Genomic DNA, 23,713 nt, shown 5'->3' with positions numbered 1-23,713 from the left:
ACAAAGAGAAATAATATTATATATAAGATGGAATTACTTACTGGAAATACTCAATGAATTTTTATAACAACCTTTTCTAGGTACTCACTATACTCTGGATAAAGGTGTTACTTTCCAGGACTCCTTTAAAATTTCTCCCTGTTATCTTTTATCTGTGCTCTCTAGCTTTGGACTCCCTAGCCCTGGGAAAAGATCATTACTGTCCTCCACCTTTATCCATACCCGTTCTGATTTTATACACTTTTATGAGGTCACCATTATTCTCCTGCACTCCAAGAAATAAAGATCCAGTGTGGCTAACCTCTCCCTACAAAAATGCTGCAAAAAGTAGTGGATACAACCCTGTCCATCACAGATACAGCCCTCCACACCACTGAGCACATCCACACAAAACATTGTCACAGGAAAGCACTGCCCACCCACCACCCAGGACATGCTCTCTTCTTGCGACTGCCATTGGGAAGAAGGTACTGGAGCTTCAGGACTTGCACTACAAGACTCGGAAACAGTTATTACATCTCAACCATCAGGCTTTTGAACCAAAGGTGATAACTTCACATGCCCCATCATTGAAAGTTCCCACAAATAATGGACTCACTTTCAAGGACTCTTCATCTCATGTTCTCGATATCTATTGTTTATTTATTATTATTATTTTCTTCTTTTTGTACTTCCACAGTTTGTTGTCTTTCATACATTGGTAGAATGCCCATGTTGGTGTGGTCTTTCAATTATTCTGTTATGGTTATTATCCTCTGGATTTATTGAGTACACCCGCAAGAAAATGAATCTCAAGGTTTACACGGTGACATATGTTTTTATTAATAAATTTATTTTGAACTCTGAACTCAGGCCCTCTAGTCTAGGTGACACTCTCACAAATCTGTTCTGCACCCTCACTAGCGTGACAAAGTCCTTCCTATAACCAAACTATACGCAATACTCCAAGTGCAGTCTCACCAACGGCTTACATAACTGCAAAATAAAGTCCCTAATCCAAAACTCTATGCCCTCATTGTTGATGGCCAGCATGCTACATGTGTTTTTTCACCACCTTGTCTACGTGTGAGATCACTTTCAGCAAACTGTGCATTTGTGGTTCCACTCTCCGTTCCACAACTCTTGTCAGTGCCCTGCCATTCACTGTATGCTGTATCCTGGTTTGACTGTCCAAAATGCATCACCTCACACTTATCTAAATTCAAATCCATTTGGCTCAGCCCATCTCTGATTATTGATCAAGATCTCTTTGTAATTCATTGTAACCTGCTTCACTATCAATAAGATCCCTTAACTTAGTCACATCAGCAAACTGTTGACCATGACATGTACATTCATATATAAATAACTTACATAAATAATGAGTAAAGATCTTGTCCTTTGGATATTTCCCTACAACTGAAGTCAGGCTAAAGTGTCCCCTGGACTGCTATCTTTCTTGAACAAAGGAAAAACATTATACAGCATTCTGGAACTTCACCAGGGACAATGACATAGCAAATGTCTCTCCACGACCTTTGTGATTTTTTTTTTCTCTAGCCTCCCATAAAGTCTAGGGGCTGCGGGACAGGGTGAACTTGGCCAGGCCCAGGGAACTTGCCCATCTTGATGCACTTTAAGGCTGCAAATACCCCTTCATTACTTATGGCCCTCATTTCTTTGGCACCCATGTTAATTTCCTTCGTAAACACTGAGAGAGATAATAAGAATCTCAGCCACAAAAACATCCTCTTAAAAACCACATGGTCTTACAGAGGACCTCGATTTTCTCTAGTTATCTTTTCGTGTGTGTGAAGATGTTGATATAACTGAAGTACCTTTTGGGAATACCTTTAACCATGCCTGTCAAAACCAACTCATACCTTTTTTGCCCTCTTGATTTCCCTCTTAAAAGGTCTTAAACTTGATTATATTCATTCAGGATACTTTGCACTCAGCTGTCTCAAGACAATATATGCTTAGTTCTTTTTCCTTACCAGAGCCTGAATACTTCTCCTTAGGCAGGGTTCCCTGAATTTGTTATCTCTACCCTTCACCCTAAAAGAATGTGCTGTCCTTGAACTCTTGATATGACCCTTTTAAAAGCCTCCTACTTTAAACAGTCAACACCACTTAGATCCTGCCTAATGCCCTCAAAGTTGGCCCTGCTCCAGCCAGGGACCTGTTCTGATTTTCTGCCCACAACTATTTTAAAGCTATGGGTCAGTAGACCCAAATGCTACTTCAGACTTGGTCCACCTTGTTCCCCAAGAGGAGGTCGCCTCTGCCCCAGAAGAAATCCCAATAGTGTAATCCAAGAACCTAAATCCCTGTCCCCGTCATAAGCCCATCAGTCACACATTCATCTGGCCTATCTTTCTACTACAGGACTCAATGAAATGTTGCACAGGGAATCCAGACATTTAAGGTCCTCCATTTTAATTTCTTACCTCACTTCTAGAAATTTGAAAGGAAAGAAATCTGTGGGGTACAAGGAGAAAGCAGAGAATTATGCCTGGCTGCATTGGCTTGATGAAGTCAGCTTCACCTTGAACATACTAGGTGTCTTCCATGCTCTATCCAACAATTATGAATAATATCTCCAGTGCCTATTCAAGGCAAGTCACTGCAAGTGTTTAATTACCATTTCTTATGCATCCTTGCAGATGAAACCAATGTCAGTAGACATTTAGTGATTTTACGTACTGAGGGATCAAGGTATATCAAATTTGTTCACAAAAAATACCAAGTAGTTTGTACGTCAGTAACATAGGATGGCGTAGGTTTAACAATCCAGAAACAGGTAATTTGTTCTCAAGGATCTACATTGGTGGTTGATACCACTCCTTTGCCTCTTTCCACCTTCATTCATCTCAAACATTATTATATCCTTCTATTTGCTTCCTTCACACACTCATTCAGCTTGCTCTGAAATGTGTCTTGGGTCTTCAACTCAACTATTCTTTATGCAAATATTTTTATACTAAGTTTGTCAGTGACAACCTTATATATTTGTACATAGGATTGATATTTAAGATGTGATTCTGTCTGGAACTCATGAAATTATTTCAATTCCTATGTCTAAAAACAGGTCAGAAGCTCTTGTCCTGTGACATGCATCTCACTCCAATGAAACCCCTAAGTCTCCATCCTTGCCTCATTCCCTCCTATCCAGAAAACATATCAGAACAGAAAGCGATACTCCCCACTTGCACAAATGAGTGCAACTCCAAAGCTACCCAAGAATTTTTGATTCCCCCCAATTAAAAGTCTACTTGACGCCAGATTTATCCCCTTTATACATTCATTCTCTTTGCTGTCAGAGCTCCTAAGATGAGCCATCTCCAAAATGCACCGTAGCTGCTCACCACGTAATGTTGACAGAACAATCCAAACCTATCGTCTCTACCAAGAAAGTCAATGCAGGTACTCTTCCAAGATACACACTATCTTGATCTTCCCTACCAGACAACACAATGGGAATACATTCATGGTTGTCAAGGTCAGCATATGATGAGGGGGAGGGGGGCGTCACGTGATGACGTGGGATTGAGACGTGTAAATCCAGCTCTCCCATAAAAAAATCAGCAAAGTACCGTTTAAACAAAGTAAAGTTAATGAATACTTTCCGAAAACTACTTATAAACTTTGTAAGACTACTCTACGATATGCCTCGTAAACCGCAACAGAAGAAGTCTGTTGTTGTGAAGTCGCCGCGAGATGGGGAAAAAAAGAGCCTACTGCAGCCATGGAGCCTCGGATTCAGGTTGGATCTCCTTCGGAGGAGACGTATTTTATCTCTGGCGTAAAATAACAGGGAGCAATGGCGGCAGTAGCGGTCTCTCGGAAGAAGATGCCGGAATTGCGCATGCGCAAAGAAGTACGCATGCGCAAATCGACACAATTTAAACTACAAGAACCGACGGCCTCTGCAACTGAAAGCAACTCAGAGTTAGAATTGGATACCGCAGACAATACAGATGAAGAGGAGGAGGAAGAACTGGAAGAGACTGAAAGTAAAGGAGACAACGGAGACATAAGAGAGGCTTTATTGCAATTAACGGCTGAACTATGAAAATTAAGAACAGAGCTTAGAGACGTGAAGATGTGCTATGATAAAGCTACGAAAAGACAGGATAAAATGGTTAAGAAACTTCAGAAGATGGAAAGAACAATGGAGCATATTAATGATAGAATGGAAAAAACAGAAAATGATGTGTTTATCTGGAACACGGAAAGAAATCGACTCTTGGAGAAAGTGGACATGTTGGAAAATTTTAGTAGATGTAATAATATTAAAATTGTTGGTCTTAAAGAAGGTATAGAAGGAGATAATCCAATAGAATTTTTTCAAAGATGGATCCCGAAAACCTTGCAAATGAAAGAGGAAGACCGATCAATTGAAATTGAGCGGGTACATAGAGCTCTAAGACCAAAACCACAAGATGACCAATATCCATGATCAATTTTAATAAAATTCTTAAGATTTCAAGACAAAGAAAGGATTCTACAGGCGGCTGCCCAAGCTGCCAAGAAGAGAAAAGGGCCACTGATGATAGAAGGGAAGAAAATTTTTTTTACCCTGACATAAGTTATGAACTTTTGAAGAGAAGGAAGAAACTTAATCCAGTGAAAAAAGCCCTATGGGATCACGGTTATCAATTTATATTGCGTTATCCTGCAACCCTGAAGATTTTTTTTGCCTGATGGAGAAAAAAGATTTTTTGATGATTACCGGAAAGCGGAGGAGTTTGTGCGAGATTCTTTGAATATTCACCAGATACAAGAACAAACCCAGGGGACCGAGATGGATTGAAGATGAAGACAGGATCAAGGATTAGGCCTGTTGGTTTATTAGGTGGATGAATATATAAATATATTATTAATTATATGAGGGAAAGGAAGAAAGGTTAAAATTTGAGGAATATTAGCTGGGAATAATGACATTAATTTTTTTTATATATATATATAAAACACACACAATTTTTAGTTTCGGGGAGCTGGAAGAAACATTGACCAATCGCTACGTTATTCATGTGTGCAAGCGTGGCACTAGCTGCGACCCGCACAATGAAGGGGGGTAGTGTTGTGTATCTCTTCATTCACAACATTAGTGGGGGGGTATTTTGTTTTTTCTTTTTTTGTATTTTATCTATCTTTTTTTTCTTTTTGCCTGGATGATTGGGAGGGAAACACATAGCAACATGGTGAAGTTTAAAGAGATTCCCCAGGGAACCATGAAAGTTGAGAAGCTAAGTAATGTTTTAGATTTTAAGAGATAAATATGAAACATTTTTGAATATTTGGAGCCCTTATTTACAGCTCCGATGATAAAGATCTTGGTTCCTTGGGGAAAGTAACAAATATATATAAAATTTATTTTTAATCCCATGGAGCATGTGCAAATCTTCCAATACTCAGGCGGTTCTTTTTTTTCTTCTTTTTTTCTTTTCTCTTTAGGTAGGAGTATATATTGGGGGGGGGAGGGTTAAGGGGTGAGGGAGGGTAAATATTATTTTCTCGTATTCACTTTGAAAACACAATAAAAATTATATTTAAAAAAAGTCAGCATATGATGCCAATTCTAATTGTACCTGAGGACATAAGTAAGCTGTTCTCAAGTTCTCAGTGGTGATTTTGAATTGAAAAAAGCTGACTTTGTCAACCTTATCCAATCTGTAAATGAACAATATGCAAATAAAGTCAGAACTGAATATTGTACTCTGATTAAAACCTCCTCAAAAATATTAAAATCATTTTGTGGTGCCTTGGCATTTTCTGCAGTTTCCTTTTGTACGTTTTAATTCACTGATTTCATCTTTTTTCCAGAGAGCAGAGTCTAAGGAAAATGGATAATTTAAAACTGAAAACTGAAAATGTTGTACATTCGAAACACTCAGCAAGTAAAGCAGAATTAATAAATATCTGGAAGGATAAAGACCAACTGGATATCTCAAACTTGCCTCAAAAGCAAGGCAGAAATTCACCTAACAGCATCATCAACTTTGGAGTTGCACTCATTTGTGTAACTGGAGAGATTCCTTTCTGTTCAGATGTTTTCTGGAGAAGAGGGAATGAGGCAAGGACAGAGGCTTCAGGGTTTCACTGAAGTTCACCAAGAGCTGCAATACACCAGAATTATTGTATTGTAATGCACCTCTTAAATGCAAGGCAATGGGTGAGTAAATAACACAATGCAAAAAAAAACTCCGAACTACACTGTATTAATTTTCTTTCACACCAGTCTTCTCCTGCATTACTAATAGAGACTAACATAGCTTTACAACATTGAGGATCTATCACAACAAAGCATATTTGCGTGTGTGTTATAAAGCATATTACATGAGCTCTTTCTCATTCTGAATGAAACAAGGATTCAGTGGTATTGTGATACATATTATAGTATCAAAATAGCATGCAACAGTAGAAACGTCTGGGAAAGCTTGCTTTCACCCAATCCAGTATTCCCTTTGTCCTGTCCATCCTCTCCACCCTCAATGCAATTTAAAACAAACTTGCTTTCTCAGTTTTGGTGAAGGGTCTATGGTCCAAAACATTAACACTGTTTCTCTTTCAACATGTTGCCTGAACTGCTGAATGTTTTCAGCAAGTTTTGTCATTACTTCAGATTTCTAGAATCTGCAGTTGTGCTTTATTTTGATTTTCATCAAATCACATCCAGAGTTGGTTTGTTGGAAAAATCAAAAGTATTACAGAGTCCTGAAGCACAGGAGGAAGCCATTCAACCTGTAAATTCTAAAAGAGTTTTCATTTAGTCTCAAATTCTTGCTCCTTAGCAAAGTAAATTTCTTCTCGAGTACATATACACCATTAAAGTTACCAATAAATCTGCTTTCACCATTCCTTCACATAATGCATCCCAGATGATGGCAACTTGATAATCAAGTAGAAAACAAACTTTTCTTCTCCAACACTTTTTTGGCTAATTATTCCAAAACTTTCTTCTGATTACTGGCTATAATGCTAGTGAGAAAAAAAATTCTCTCTCTCTCATCAGCTTCCACCAAAATTCAGCTCCAATTTACAGCACTTGTCTCAAACTCTCCATTCCATACTACTTGCCAAAACATGGGATTGCTTTCAGGAATTAACTAAAATTTCATCCACAACCTACTAAACTAATTTTCTGGGCCACTCCCTGAGATAAAACAAACTGTTAACCTTTATAGCCGTGCCCACTGATGTTTGGTGTTCAACATCAAATGAACCAAATTCTATCTCACCCACTACTTCAATCTCTGCTCATTCGGCTGAAATCTTCAGACATGCCTTTGTTACCTCAAATATGAAACATTTCAAAGTTCTATTGGCTACTTTTCAACTTGCATCCTGAGCCCATCCAAAACTGTGCCAAGCCCCATTCACCCACCAATCTGTGGTCAGCCATTGGCTCATGGTCTAACATTGCCTCAATATTAAGATATTAACCCTTGCTCTCGAATCAATCCAGGCCTTATCCTCGTCATGTCACTAACATACTTGTAACACTAATGGGCATCACCTCCAAATGTATACTTCCTTTCTTCTCTTGACTTTATAACCTATTTTTAGCTGGAAACATTACCATATGGCATTCAATCTCTTTTGTCCTCTAGCATATCATAAGACTTCCTTTTTATTCTTTCTGCCTCTCCTCCATCCTTTGCAGCATAAAACCCTTTGTCACATCTCATATTCCCCCATTCTGAAAGATTTACCCTGTTCCTTTCTCCAAAGAAACTGAGAAATACTTCAGCAGTTTTATTTCATTTGATGGCTCATATGTGTATCCAATTCTGGTATCAGATGCACCCATCTCTCTACTACAAGCAAAGGTATTATCAACCATTCAAAATATACATTTTTCTCCATAAATATCTAGGCTTTCTCCTCTCCCACACCAAGAAGCTTCTATAACCTACTAATCCAAACAAGTTTAGGTTGCTTGATAACTCCTGCCATTCAATGCCAAATTTTATTATTTATTGATCCAGTGAAGCATTGTTGTTCACTTCTCTCTCTGTAACATACTTAAGTTCAACATCACATTATGAAACAGAACAATGCATCATATACCTATGGACATATGCTACACCAATTCCTGATGAAATAATTTGCTGTTATATAGATTCAGCTCAACTAATTAAACTTGGCTCTGTGAATTTTTATTGATTGGATAAGGATTTGAGAGGATTTAACATATTTTAATAATTTACAAAATTATTTCATCCCACCTTCTGTTTTCACATGAAATGGTATTAACTCAAGCTAATTGGAATGTGAGATACCAGTCACCTCTTGCTCATGTTTTGGTCTCTAAAATGACATTCAAATTTAACGAAGGTAGCCCTACTTACAATCACCTTCTGCTCTTTAGAAGTGTTCTGGATTCAGTTTATCAATTTCTAAAATTAAACTGTAAACTATAGTTGAGAATAGGAAAAGAAGAATTCCCATTTATGCATACAAGAGGTTTACCATACAACTTAAAAATTATGGAATGTTTAACTTCTTGAACAAGCCTGCGACTGTTTAGTATCTGCTTCCTATAAAAAGGTAGTAGCCACATATGCAAATATGCAACAGCACATGCAATTATCAACTGTATGCTTGCTCTATCCCTCATCATTTATCCAAATGAATCATAAAAGTTAAGGACACTTTTTAAAATTATTTTGAAGTGTTCAGGAAAAATGACAAAAATATCAAAAGATGTCTGAAATACATAGTTAATAAAAAGAAAGAGGCAAAGCATTCACTTCTGTTGAGATGCAAATAACCACAACTGCAACTTATTACTAAATGACACATGATCATCACGGCTGGCTCAAGTACCTTGCATATATTGCCAATTCATAAGCTAATGCAGCTGCATGCACTAAAGCAGCCCAAGTCTGCACTTCACTTTTCAGTAAGAGGTTGGGTTTAAATATACTGTTTTGTGTGGGAGTCCTTTTATAACTAAAACATTGCATTAGTTCACAAACCCGAGCTCTAACAGCACACAATAATAATTCTGACCGGCACTTTAGTGACATTTAAACATTAACTACTTAAAACCAAACTGTAATATCCTCTGCATTAAGGAGCTTTCACCCAACTATTGTTCCTGACAAAAATTGTCAAGATTTTAAAGATTAACTTTTTTTTAATACAGAAAATCAAAAAGACAAGTGGAGGAGAGAGGAGAGACAGAAAGACAGTCCTTCACTGTTACCTATCTGTCTTTCCAGGTCTGCTGCTTCATCTTGCGTGGCACGAGGTAGAACTCCTGGATCACTGAAGCTTGTACGAAGCAACGTTCCCATCACAAAAAAGAACAAAACTCCTGCTATCGCTGGTATCACGGGTGTGATGTTTACTGCTAGGTATGGACAGCTGTTAAAAATATAAATAAAAAAAATTAAAACTGGTTTCTAAAATGGCACACATCATCGTGTACATTTAGGGGCAGTGACAGAACTTCCTATCTTGAAGAACTATGTAGTCCCAGGATTCAAAGATAGGATTAAGAATGAAGAGCCAAACTTTGCGACAGAAATTACAACTGCCACCAAAAGGTAATGATGGAATCAAGTTCCTTCTTCAGTTTTTCCGGGTCATACACAACTCATCACTTGAAGAATTAATAGACCTATATATCCTAAAAAAACAACTCAAATGGCACAGTTAAAATAGTAACAGCTATAAAAGTTAAAATGAATTCTTACTATAACAAGTTACGTAAAACATTTCCTGCTATCCAAACTCTAGAAGTTAACAAAACAAATATAACGTCAGTAAATTTGGCACATACTGTTTACAACATCTCAGTACCACCTCGGTCACTTTACTGCTTTGTCGAGTAATATCAATGTGTCAAAAGTGTCACCATTGCATTACAAATATAAGTAATGGGCTGTGAGTAGCCAGTAAGTCCTACTGTATAAAGGACCTTGAAAGAAGAGGCTCAAAAGACTAAATTGTCTCCTATAATATGGGGCACTGCCTAAATGATGTGAAAGATAAGACATGACATAATCCAGGATTTATCAAATATCTGCTTCTTAAGATTCATCATTTAAGTTAATACAGTCCTCAAATTGTGTGCAATTACATTCACAGAGAAACTTCAAAAACAAAATCTGAAAATCTGAGGACATTCTCAAAAGAATTGTTCTTGTGTTCAAAAAAAAGCTGGCTGTTCCCACCTTCCTATAAAGGGGGAAATCATTTTCTACTCTAAATTAGGAAGCTGTACATATTACTTTCATGTCCTCTTCAAAGTTCTCTAAAGTTCAAATGCACTGATGTAAGTTCAAAGAATCTTATAGCCCATCTTCCCATAATAGCTCTTTACAAGAAAACCTTGAAAATGCATTTAAGAGAAGGCAAAATCCTATTAATACAGTACCCCAGTATTACAAGTTTGACAAGTGCCCAGCAATACGGTTCCCAACTAGTGCTTTTCACTCTACCTCAGTTTTATACTGCTACAGACCTGGGTCCACAGCACTGCAGTCCCATATACATGTTATACAGCAACAGATCTGCACTCAACAATATTAAGTCTAGAAATGGATATGGACCTGAGTTTATTGTCATATGCACAAGTACAATACATGTATGCAGAGACGCAAAGAAAAAACTTGTTGCTTGCAGGCACATAGCAGCATTCGCAATAAAAACATAAATTTAACATAAATTAAACGGGACCCAAAAATGATACAGTGCCAGGGAGGGGAGAGGTGTATTGGATCCCCAGAACCTATGCCCAGAACTAGTCAGATGATTAGTGTCATGCTTTCTGCCACCAAGTCTAGTGCCTGCTCCCCAAGGCTGGGCTTATGTCATGTAGACTGGACACCATTTAAGTGGGACGGTTGGGTGAATCCCATCTTGGATTTCCTGTGCACCACATGGCACAGAGCTTACAGGTGCAGAAAAAACAGTGCTGCCATGTCACTAGCTGCTCTTTTTAAAGAGCAGTATGGCCCTGATGATTTCTGGCACCTTCTCATAGCCCCTGCAGATAAGCATCAGCCATCTTCATGTGAAAATCAGTTGCAAGTTGTTCTGTATCACACAATACTGCACAAAGTAAATGACCGCATTCCAAAACTAAGCACCCTCAGCCACTCAGATCAAGTGACGGAGTCAATGTGGCAAAAATTCTGCAGGTGTCCAGCACCAGCTGCTGGCCAGCCTCTGGAAGAATTCTGCCTTTTTCTTCTCTCCAAGAGAAAACTTACATAACCTCTCTAACATTGTGTCAAGGTCCAAATAAAGAGCTTTTTCAGAAGAATCAAAATCATTCTTCAATGATTTTATTAAGGTAATTAACATTGCACTGTGAAAATTAAAGTACATCCTGCAAATACTGATCTAAGGAACGAATGGTAGTTCCTTCCCCCATTTCCCAAGAAAGGCAAATAAATTAAAGCCACAAGTAAACTGTCAAATTCACACCTTCAAGTGCCTTTTGCAAAAATGTTTGTTTCCACTCAAAATAAATGAAACTGTTTCCATGGCCAAATTAAATGCAGTAAAGTCATCAGGATTTCTGCCCCTATCTTCAGGCAGTAAAATATGAAATGAAATCATGTTTCGTTATGAAAGCATGAAGAGTGGTCGTATGAAAAATTACAATTGAATGGGATTAATTTCACGGAGCTGAGAACTGATCTGACTGTTCAAAGATTGGCAGGCTAGTGGGCATTTGGTTGGGGCAGTTGTAGACTAGAATGTACATCGAGGAGGAAGGACGTCTAAAGTGTGAGCTCACTGAGTGACTCAAGATACCCAGGTTCAAATGAAAAGACAAAGGAGGCTTCTGTTGAGCTTTAGAACGATATGGCCTCTTCGCCTCCAAGAGACAGCAGCAGAAATACTGATACACAGAGACTACAGGTACAGTGTTGGTCTTCCAGAATGGAGGAACTACACAATGAAATCTGCAGAGATTAATACTATGAACCCTACTTTATCTTTATTTTGGTATTAATTTGTGTAATAAAGACATCACTGTCAAAGCCAGCAATACAATTACTGATCTCACTGAGAAGAGATACAGTGCACTGCTCGTGTCCAAACATTAAATATATACATAATGCCCCTATAGTTGCTATCCAGGATTTAGACCCTGGATGGGGATATACTAAAAAGTCAGCTTAGTGTACAAGTTTTAAAGAAAATAGGTACCTTCTACCCTGGCCTTCTAACTGGTAGAGGGTCTGTGTTCAGCAAATGGCATCACTGGAAAATCCATGAATGAATGGCTGGTTTCTTTGATGTGCTGAGCAACTACCACAAATCTATGCAATTTCTTGCAGTCACAGACAGAGCAATTGCCATACCAGACCGCAATGCGTTCAGATAAGATGCTTTCTATGGCCCATCAATAAAATTGATGAGAGTCAAAGGGGAGATGCCAAATTTATTCAGCCTCCTGGGGAAATTGTGCTTTCTTGGCCAATGCATAGACAGTTTCCTTTTTTCTTATATAACTGGAGCATGTACAAAACCCTTAAGTCAATGACTAGCTTGTAACTGGACTGGGGTAATCAAGTTCTTCAGCACAGAAACAGTCCCTGTGACCAAAATTGCCAATGTTGACCATGACGCCTCATCTATTCTAATCACATTTGCCCACATTTGGCCTGTATCCCTCCACATTAGGAATTCAGGAACCTGTCCAAATGCCTTTTAAACACTAACTGCATTTGCCTCTACAGCAGCTGTTCTATATAACCAGCACCATTTCTGTGAAGAACTTGGCCTTATGATCTCTCAAAAGATCTTTAAAATGTCCTCCATTCTCACCTTAAACATATGGTTTAACCTCTGTATTTTCCTCATGCTAGAAAAAAGACGCCAACTATCTCCCTTTCTATGCCCTTATAATGTTATGGCCCTCAAAGCCACCTCGTAAGCCCTTCATTCCTAGCAATATGCTGGTGAATCTCTTCTGCATTCTTTCTCACGTGATCACATATTTTGCATAGTGGGGCAAGCACAGCTATACAGAATACTCCGAGTACAGACTGACCAATGTTTTGTACAGTTCTATTATAACATGCCAACTCTTATATTCAATGCCTTAACCTATGAAGGCAAGCATACTGAATGTCTTTTGACTATGCTCTCCACTCTCCATCTGTGTGCTTCTAACCCATGGTCTCTCTATACAGCATCATTCTTGAGGTCCCTGCCATTTACGTACATGTCCTGTTGGTATTTGATGGCCCACAATTCACTCACCTCAGTGGGCTAAAGGGCATGTTTCCTTGCTGTGAGACTCCATATTGTTCATCATTTGATGAGGAAAAATGATGCAATCAATAAATTTGAGTTAGACTATTCGAAGTGAACTCAGAAGCTGTCATTTGCACAAACATTCAAAACTCCCAATCCCAAAAAACAAAAATCACATTGAAAAACTTTGATTCTGTGCCTTCAGCACCAGTCATTTTAGAGATAAACCAAATTCCTGTACCAAATGAGACCTCAGTTATTTTAGTCCCATCAACAGAATGAAGGCACACCAGCAGCTCTACTTTATTAGGAGTCTGAGATTTGGTATATTACCAAACACTCTTGCAAATTTCTACAAATGCACAGCAGAGAACATTTGGACTGCTTGCATTACAGCCTAGTACGGAGCCTCCCGTGCACAGGATTACAAGAGACTACAGAAGGATGTAGATTTAGCCAGTTCCATCACAAGAACAACCCTCCCTGCTATCAAGGACATCTTCAAGAGGTAGTGATTCAGGAAGGCAGCATCCAGCATTAAAGATCCTCATCAACTGGGACATGCCTTCGTTGTGTTACTTCCGCTGGGGAGGAGGTACAGGACCCCACACTTAATGCTTAAGAACAGCTTCTTCCCCTCCACCATCAGATCCATGAACACTACCTCACAATTCACCTTTTATGCTATTTATCTTGTAACGATTGAATCTAATGATTTTGCAATCTAATGGTTCTTCAGGTCAATAATGATGCATAAAATCTATTGCTAAGCAATTTTATCAAGTGTTACAAGAACTAAGAATGAACAAAGAAAAGACAAAAAGGGGAAAAACTATCATGTTCATCTCCTTCTCAGACTAGAATAACAAAAATTCCAATGATAACTATTAATGACAACTATGAAGTAGCCAGATCAACTAAGTAGTGTGAGACCTGCTACAGAAAACTAAGACGCTTCTAGAAAAACACAGCAGCAACTGTACCACAATTGCTGGAAAATTCACTGAACAATTATACGTATACAGATGATTTTATAAAAATACAAGCAAGCATAGCAAACTAGAAATACAAAGAAAATACCAGCTCTACACACTAATTCAACATTTTTATTTATTATTTATTAAGATACAGCATGGAATAAGTCCTTCCAGTTCTTCAAGCAGTGCCGCCAAGCAATCCATTGACTTAATCCAAGTCTTATGGTGGGACAATTTACAATGACCGATTAACCTACCAACTGCTGCGACTTTGGACTGTGGGAGGAAACTGGAGCATCCAGAGCAAACCCACACAGTCACAAGGAGAATGTACAAACTCCTTACGGACAATAGCATCATTGCAACTTTTTTTTATATCTTACGCTATTCTGTCACCGCAAAACATTTTTAATGACGTACTTTTAATGACAGTGATACTAAACCTGATTCTGATTTTGATTCTGCTTACCCTGTCCTTATAAACATGTCCAACATGTTGCCTGACTTTGTTATCTCGGATGACTCCACTCTTTTTCATTCAATATAGACAAAGACATCTCTTACAACTTAACTGTACCACTCAGAATCAGATTTATTATCACCATCTAATATGATATGAAATTTGTGCTTTTCTAGCAGGCGATTATTGCAAAAACATAAAATTACTATAATTTACAAAGTAAATAAAGCAACAAAGTAATAATGAGGTGGTGTTTATGGACTATTCATAAATCTGATGGCAGAGGAGAAGAAGCTGTTTCTGAACCATTGATTGTGGGACTTCAGGCTCATGTACCTCTTCCCTAATGGTGGCAAAGAGTGCATGTCCTAGATGTTGAGATACCTTAATGCCTTGATGATGGAATTCACCTTCCAAGAGGCAGTGCCTCAGAAGATGCCTTTAATGGTGGGGAGGGCTGTGCCCATGATGGAGCTGCCAAGTCTATAACCCCAGGCAGCTGCCTGTGATCCTGTGTATTGCAGCCTCCTTACTAGGCTGCGATTCAACCAGCCAGAATGCCCTCCAGTCTACAGAAATTTGCAAGAATCTTTGGTAACATACCAAATCTCCTCAAACTTCTAATAAAGTAGAGCCCCTTTCATGCATATCCCTTTCACCTTCTCATCTCACTTCTGAATCATATAAAGAATAATTTGTCAAAAGTCACATATAAATGCACTTTCAAACCAGAACTACCTTCTAGCTTTTGACTTCCATTCACTGTGATATTCTGATTGTTGTTAACACATTAAATTATTTGCTCTGTATATTCTTTCTTACTCCCCTTCTAGGTGGAAAGCGGCCAGTGAGTGAGTGGGCCAGTGAAGGAGTGGAACTTTGAGGCTTTGACTCGAGAGGCTTCAATGAGAAGAGGTGAAGGACAAGCTTGCTTGCAGTTAGTCTTTACAATGCCTCCTGAGACGGTGATGTGCCTCTCATGTGAGATATGGCAGTCTTGGGGGAAGTCCCCTCTCCCACAGAGTCACATCTGCCAGAAGTGTATATGGCTGGGCGATCTGGAAGACCATGTAAGGAAACTGGAGCAGCAGCTGGATGACCTTCGACTCATAAGGGAGAATGAGGCAGTCAGAGATGAGAGCTACAGGGAGGTAGTCACACCTAGGCTGTCGGAAGCAGGTCGTTGGGTGACAGTCAGAGGGGGAAAAGCAAAGGTGAGCAAACAGGTAGTGCAGAGCACCCCTGTAGCCATTCCCCTGAATAATAAGTTTACCGTTCTGGATACTGTTGGCGGGGATGACCGACCAGGTGTGAGCCAAGGTGGCAGGGCCTCTGGCACTGAGTCTGACCCTGTGGTGCAGAAAGGTGGGACGGAGAAGAGGAGAGCTGTCGTCATTGGAGACTCTATAGTCAGGGGAGCAGACAGGAGATTTTGTGGACATGATAAGGACACCCGCATGGTTTGTTGCCTCCAGGGTGCCAGGGTCTGAGATGTCTCTGACCGTGTGCATGACATCCTAGTATGAGAGGGAAAGCAACCAGAAGTCGTGGTACATGTTGGTACCAACGACATAGGCAGTAAGAGGGATGAGGTCCTGAAGTATGAGTTTTGGGAACTAGGCAGAAGACTGAAGAACAGGACCTCAAGGGTGGCGTTCTCAGGATTGCTGCCAGTGCTACATGACAGTGATGGTAAGAATTGGAAGAGATGGCAGTTGAATGCGTGGCTGAGGAGTTGGTGCAGGGAGCAGGGTTTTAGATTTTTGGATCATTGGGATCTCTTCTGGGGAAGGTGGGACCTGTACAAATTAGATGGGTTGCACCTGAACTCAAGGGGGAGCAATATCCTTGCAAGTACGTTTGCTAGCATATTTTGGGAGGGTTTAAACTAATTTGCAAGGGGGATGGAGCGATAGAGCATTGAAAGAAGTGCATGGAGTAAAGCCAGATCTAACATATAGAGAGGCTTTGAGGAAAGAGAAGCAGAATAAATGATGTAAAGGTAGTAAGGCAGAAGGGCTGAAGTGTGTGTACTTCAATGCAAGAAGCATCAGGAACAAAGGTGATCAACTGAGAGCTTGGATACATACATGGAATTATGATGCAGTGGCCATTACAGAGACTTGGATGGCACCAGGGCAGGAATAGATTCTCAATATTCCTGGATTTCAGTGCTTTAAAAGGGATGGGGGGGGGAGAAAGGGAAGGAGGGGTGGCATTACTGGTCAGGGATACTATTACAGCTACAGAAAGGGTGGGTAATGTAGCAAGATCCTCTTCTGAGTCAGTATGAGTGGAAGTCAGGAACAGGAAGGGAGCAGTTACTCTATTGGGTGTATTCTATAGGCCCCCTGGTAGCAGCAGAGGTACCGAGGAGCAGATTGGGAGGCAGATTTTGGAAAGGTGCAAAAATAACAGGGTTGTTATCATGGGTGACTTTAACTTCCCTAATATTGATTGGCACCTGATTAGTTCCAAGGGTTTAGATGAGGCAGAGTTTGTTAAGTGTGTCCAGGACGGATTCCTGTCACAGTATATGGACAGGCCGACTAGGGAGAATGCCATACTAGATCTAGTATTAGGTAATGAACCGGGTCAGGTCACAGATCTCTCAGTGGGTGAGCATCTGGGGGACAGTGACCACCACTCCCTGGCCTTTAGCATTATCATGGAAAAGGACAGAATCAGAGAGGACAGGAAAATTTTTATTTGGGGAAGGGCAAATTATGAGGCTATAAGGCTAGAACTTGCGGGTGTGAATTGGGATGATGTTTTTGCAGGGAAATGTACTATGGACATGTGGTCGATGTTTAGAGATCTCTTGCAGGATGTTAGGGATAAATTTGTCCCTATGAGGAAGATAAAGAATGGTAGGGTGAAGGAACCATGGGTGACAAGTGAGGTGGAAAATCTAGTCAGGTGGAAGAAGGCAGCATACATGAGGTTTAGGAAGCAAGGATCAGATGGGTTTATTGAGGAATACAGGGAAGCAAGGAGCTTAAGAAGGGGCTGAGAAGAGCAAGAAGGGGGCATGAGAAGGCCTTGGCGAGTAGGGTAAAGGAAAACCCCAAGGCATTCTTCAATTATGTGAAGAACAAAAGGATGACAGGAGTGAAGGTAGGACCGATTAGAGATAAAGGTGGGAAGATGTGCCTGGAGGCTGTGGAAGTGAGCGAGGTCCTCAATGAATATTTCTCTTCGGTATTCACCAATGAGAGGGAATTTGATGACAGTGAGGACAATATGAGTGAGGTTGATGTTCTGGAACATGTTGATATTAAGGGAGAGGAGGTGTTGGAGTTGTTAAAATACATTAGGACGGATAAGTCCCTGGGGCCTGACGGAATATTTCCCAGGCTGCTCCACGAGGTGAGGGAAGAGACTGCTGAGCCTCTGGCTAGGATCTTTATGTCCTCGTTGTCCACGGGAATGGTACCGGAGGATTGGAGGGAGGCGAATGTTGTCCTCTTGTTCAAAAAAGGTAGTAGGGATAGTCCGGGTAATTATAGACCAGTGAGCCTTACGCCTGTGGTGGCAAAGCTGTTGGAAAAAATTCTTAGAGATAGGATCTATGAGCATTTAGAGAATCATGGTCTGATCAGGGACAGTCAGCATGGCTTTGTGAAGGGCAGATCTTGTCTAAAAAGCCGGATAGAGTTCTTTGAGGAGGTGACCAGGCATACAGATGAGGGTAGTGCAGTGGATGTGATCTACATGGATTTTAGTAAGGCATTTGACAAGGTTCCACACGGTAGACTTATTCAGAAGGTCAGAAGGCATGGGATCCATGGAAGTTCAGCCAGGTGGATTTAGAATTGGCTTGCCTGCAGAAGGCAGAGGGTCGTGGTGGAGGGAGTACATTCAGATTGGAGGATTGTGACTAGTGGCGTCCCTCAAGGATCTCTTCTGGGACCTCTACTTTTCGTGACTTTTATTAACGACCTGGATATGGAGGTAGAAGGGTGGGTTGGCAAGTTTACAGACAACACAAAGGTTGGTGGTGTTGTAGGTAGTGTAGAGGATTGTCGAAGATTGCAGAGAGACATTGATAGGATGCAGAAATGGGCTGAGAAGTGGCAGATGCAGTTCAATCCAGAGACCTGTGAGGTGGTACACTTTGGAAGGGCAAACTCCAAGGCAGAGTACAAAGTAAATGGCAGGATACTTGGTAGTGTGGAGGAGCAGAGGGATCTGGGGGTACATGTCCACAGATCCCTGAAAGTTGCCTCACAGGTAGATAGGGTAGTTAAGAAAGCTTATGGAGTGTTAACTTTCATAAGTTGAGGGATAGAGTTTAAGAGTCGCGATGTAATGATGCAGCTCTATAAAACTCTGGTTAGGCCACACTTGGAGTACTGTGTCCAGTTCTGGTCGCCTCACTATAGGAAGGATGTGGAAGCATTGGAAAGGGTATAGAGGAGATATACCAGGATGCTGCCTGTTTTAGAGAATATGCATTATGATCAGAGATTAAGGGAGTTAGGGCTTTACTCTTTGAAGAGGAAGAGGATGAGAGGAGACATGATAGAGGTGTACAAGATAATAAGAGGAATAGATAGAGTGGAGAGCCAGAATCTCTTCCCCAGGGCACCACTGCTCAATACAAGAGGACATGGCTTTAAGGCAAGGGGTGGGAAGTTCAAGGGGGATATTAGAGGAAGGTTTTTTACTCAGAGAGTGGTTGGCGCATGGAATGCACTGCCTGAGTCAATGGTGGAGGCAGATACACTCATGAAGTTTAAGAGACTACTAGACAAGTATATGGAGGAATTTAAGGTGGGGGGTTATATGGGAGGCAGGGTGTGAGGGTCGGCACAACATTGTGGGCCGAAGGGCCTATAATGTGCCGTACTATTCTATGTTCTGTGTAGGTGTAGCTCCTATTCTCCTTCACTCCCTCAGATCCAAGGAACAAGATCTTCCAACACATTTGTGTTGCTCACTCTTATCTGACACCATTTGCTCAGGTCCCACAGTCATCTGATTTTCCCAGCTCAAACTGCACCCAAGTGACTCCTCCCCTTCCCCTTATTATTCCTGTCCCATGAAATTCATTTTTCTCCAGCTTCATTTCCCATCTTATGCTGTCTTAGGTCTATGCATTACTTTATTACCACTAAGCTGTTAGTCAACCTACTGACATTTAAAACTGCTCTTGGGGTATTGTAATGCTCACTTCAAAGCAGACATCAAAATTCCTATCCTGATTTTCCATGATCTTTCAAACTTTAAACCTATTTCTAACGTTGGTTTCAGTCCCAGATATTATTAACCTTTCAAATTCATCACCCTTTTCCCTGTAACTTCCTGTTAATCCCTTTGGTCATAGAGACAAATAAAAGTACAGCACAAGCAGGCCCTTTGGCCCATCTAGTCCATGCTGAACCATTTAAACTGCCTACTCCCATTGACCTGCACTGGGATCATAGGCCTCTATACCTCTACCATCCATGTACCTACGGAATCCTATCCTAATCATTGAAATCAAGCTTGCATGCACTTGTGCTGACAGCTCATTACACAACTCTCATGACCTTCTGAGTGAAGTTGTTTCACTTCATGTTCCCCTTAAACTCTTCACCTTTCACCCTTAACCCATGACCTTTGGTTGTAGTCCCAAACAACCACTGTGGAAAAAGCCCGTTTGCACTTCCCCTACCTATACTCCTCATCATTTTGTATACCTCTATCAATTCTCTTCCTCTTCTGCATTTCAAGGAATAGAGTCCTCACCTATTCAATCTTTCCTTGTAACTCGGGTCTTCCAGTCCCAGCAACATCCCGTCATTTTTCTCTGCACTCTTTCAATCTCATTTACATCTTTCCTGTAGGTATGTGACCAAGACTTCACGCAACACTCCAAATTAGGCCTCACCAATATCTTGTACAATTTCAACATGACATCCCATCTTCTGTGCTTAATATATTGTTTTATAGACCAATGTTCTGAAAGCTTTCTTTATGACCCTATCTACCTGTGTCGCCACTTTCAATGAATTATGGACCTGGATTCCTTGATCCCTTTGTTCGTACCCCATCTGTTACTTATTTTTATGCACACATTCTTTCTCTCACTCTCCTTTTTCTCCCTCTGTCCCTCTGAATATACCTCTTGCCCATCCCCTGGGTTCCCCCCCCTCCTTGTCTTTCTTCCCGGACCTCCTGTCCCATGATCCTCTCGTATCCCCTTTTGCCTATCACCTGTCCAGCTCTTGGCTCTATCCCTCCCCCTCCTGTCTTCTCCTATCATTTTGGATCTCCCCCTCCAACTTTCAAATCCCTTACTCACTCTTCCTTCAGTTAGTCCTGACGAAGGGTCTCGGCCTGAAACGTCGACTGCACCTCTTCCTACAGATGCTGCCTGGCCTGCTGCGTTCACCAGCAACTTTGATGTGTGTTGTTTGAATTTCCAGCATCTGCAGAATTCCTGTTGTTTCACTTTGTTCTACCTGTTCTCGATGCCCTACCATTCACTATGTAAGACTTGATTGGTCCAACCGAAGTGAACCTTGCACTTGTCTGCACTGAATTCCATCTGCCATATTTCAGCCCATTTTTCCTGCTGATCCAGATCCCACTGCAAGCCATGATAGCCTTTCTCACTATTCACTATACCCCAATCTTGGTAGAGCAGGAATATTCTTTTTCATCCGCACCAAATTATTCAAACAGAGCTATGACATTTCTACTACTTCTACTCCATGAATTGATCTTTGATCTCCTCAAAAACATTATTCTATTTAATAATATCTTTCAACCTATCACCAGTTTCCAAATTAAAATTTACAATCCCCAGCTCTACCTCGACATCATTCTCAAAGTTGCAGCCTGCTGCAACAACATCAAACAGAATAATCTATCTTTACCTGAGTTGTGGAAGACCAAGGTAAACTGGATGATGGATAAAGGAATCGACACAGCAGATTTGTATTCCACTAAGCTACAACCAGTCCTGAGGAAAAGCACAGGCTATTTTGGTAATGTTCTGGACAGCAGTTTGTTGAATCATGACATCTTCAAATTCTTCACAAGTGGAAAATACAGCCACGGTTGCAATACGCTGTGTTTGGATGCAAAGAACATGAGATTCTGCCCCAATATTCTTATACTGGATGATTTGTACCTGTACTGCAAAGGAGATCTCAACCTCTGCCATCCGAAACTGCATCAAGATTGGTGAAAGTTGACCAGCACTTCCTTGTGGAAAGAATGGGCATGTGGTTCCATACAAAGGCATATTCTATTTTGGAGTTGGGCTCCCCCACAATCACACAAGTCTCCAGCCATATACAGTGAAGCTTCTTTCCAGGGTCTTCAAAATAAGAAAGATATAAAGGTTTGACCATGATTGGGGAGAGCTCATGTAAGAAACGCATGTTTAGACTATCTGAAAGTCATAAGGCAAGAGTTCTCATGTGATGCAGGGTAGGAAGACCGAAGGAGAAGGATCCTAAATGAGGACACCTTCATCTTATAATTTAAGTACTAGTCACTGGCTTTAAGATGGTCGAGCACATGATCACTAGTAACCTTTGGTATAGATGGCATGGTTGGCAAAGGAGGTTAAAAATTGGCAAAAAAGGTTAAAAATTGATACAGCGGTAGCAGCATATACATTCTTGAAGGCATTTTGTGCACTACAGAGGGAACTTTATTCTGAATGTGATCTGGATGCCCTTGATATCAAAGTTGGGACTGACATGGGCATCTCTACTATTGGTATCATTTGGCTTTAGAAGCATGAGTTCAACCAAAAATGTACCCTCTACAAAGTATTTCAAAACAGAATTTATCCACTGGGCTTAAAAAGCAGCATCACTTGACATGCTATTTTGCAAATTGATCTTTCTCTTAATATGCAAAAATGCTACAGCCTCGGGCACTCTAAAGTTTCCAAACTAATAAACATTGGTAAGTCTGTCTGACACAGAATATCAGCAAGTTGCTATTTTAAACATAGAGCATCACAAACTGCTTTTGTTCGTCTCAAACCTACAAATTGGTAAACATGCTTAAAAGAAGGACATGCATGACTTAACTAAATTTAAGTCTGATCATTTCTAAACAGAATCAAGCATTATCTGAACCGTACAATGAAATCTATGCAACATATGTTTCTATGTTACAACCAGCATTCAGTGATACCTAAGTGATTCCAGTTTTTCACTTAAATGGTAAACAATTCCAGCTCTTCAAAAAGTTTGCATAGTGAAATACTAAAGATAATTAAAAACTCATCAGTAATGTTAAAACACGAGAAAGCCTGCAGATGCTGGACATCCAAAGCAACACACAGAAAATGCTGGAGGAACTCAGCAGGTCAGGCAGCATTTATGAAAAGGAACTGAAATCGTCATTTTGGGCTGAGAGCCTTCTTCAAATGCTATTTTTCCAATTCTATTACACAAGGGAACTTAAAATAAAACAAGATAAGCTTTCCTGGTGTGCTTGAATGCAATGAAACAAATCTGTCATTTTAAGTAACAGGAGTATCAAGTTCCTTGCCTTATTAAGAAAAATATTTTCTGGTTGCAAAAATATAATGAACCCTAAAACATAAGACCATAAGAGAGAGGAGCAGAATTAGGCCATTCGGCCAGTTAAACCTGCTCTGCCATTTCCCTCTCAACCCCATTCTCCTGCCTTCTTCCCGTAATCTTTCCTGACATCAAGAATCTATCAACCTCTGCCTTAAATACACCCTATGACCTGACCTCCACAGCTGCCTGGTATAACGGATTTTACACATTCACTACCCTCCAGCTCAAAGAAATTCCTCCTCACTTCCATTCAAAAAACAGACGTCCCACTATTCTGAGGTTATACCCTACGGTCCCCAAACTCCTCCACTATAGAAAACATTCTCTCCACATCCACTCTACCAAGGCCTTTCAAGATTCAATAGATTTCAATGAGATTCACCCCCCCCCATCATTCTTCTAAATTCCAGCAAGTACAGGCCAAGAGCCATCAAACGTTCCGCATATGATAAACCTTTTTGTGAACCTCTTGAACCCCCTCCAATATCAGCATATCCTTTCGTATATAAGTTGGCCCAAAACTT

The 23,713-nt window shown here is 40.4% G+C and overlaps 1 protein-coding gene across 1 annotated transcript in view; it reads right to left on the bottom strand.

Annotated features, from left to right (window-relative positions):
• The window catches only part of zdhhc14 (zinc finger DHHC-type palmitoyltransferase 14), a 135,038-nt gene that overhangs the window by 54,702 nt on the left and 56,623 nt on the right, over positions 1-23,713 (bottom strand). The window contains exon 2 of the mRNA XM_072265364.1: positions 9,197-9,357. Coding sequence (XP_072121465.1) covers positions 9,197-9,357 — 161 coding nt within the window. The remainder of the gene's footprint in view (positions 1-9,196; positions 9,358-23,713) is intronic.

This window comes from Mobula birostris, chromosome 8 (assembly GCF_030028105.1).
Source record: "Mobula birostris isolate sMobBir1 chromosome 8, sMobBir1.hap1, whole genome shotgun sequence".
NCBI classification, from domain to species: Eukaryota; Metazoa; Chordata; class Chondrichthyes; order Myliobatiformes; family Myliobatidae; genus Mobula; species Mobula birostris.
The sequence above is the reverse complement of the archived record's forward strand: the minus strand, read 5'-3'. Positions and strand labels throughout refer to the sequence as shown.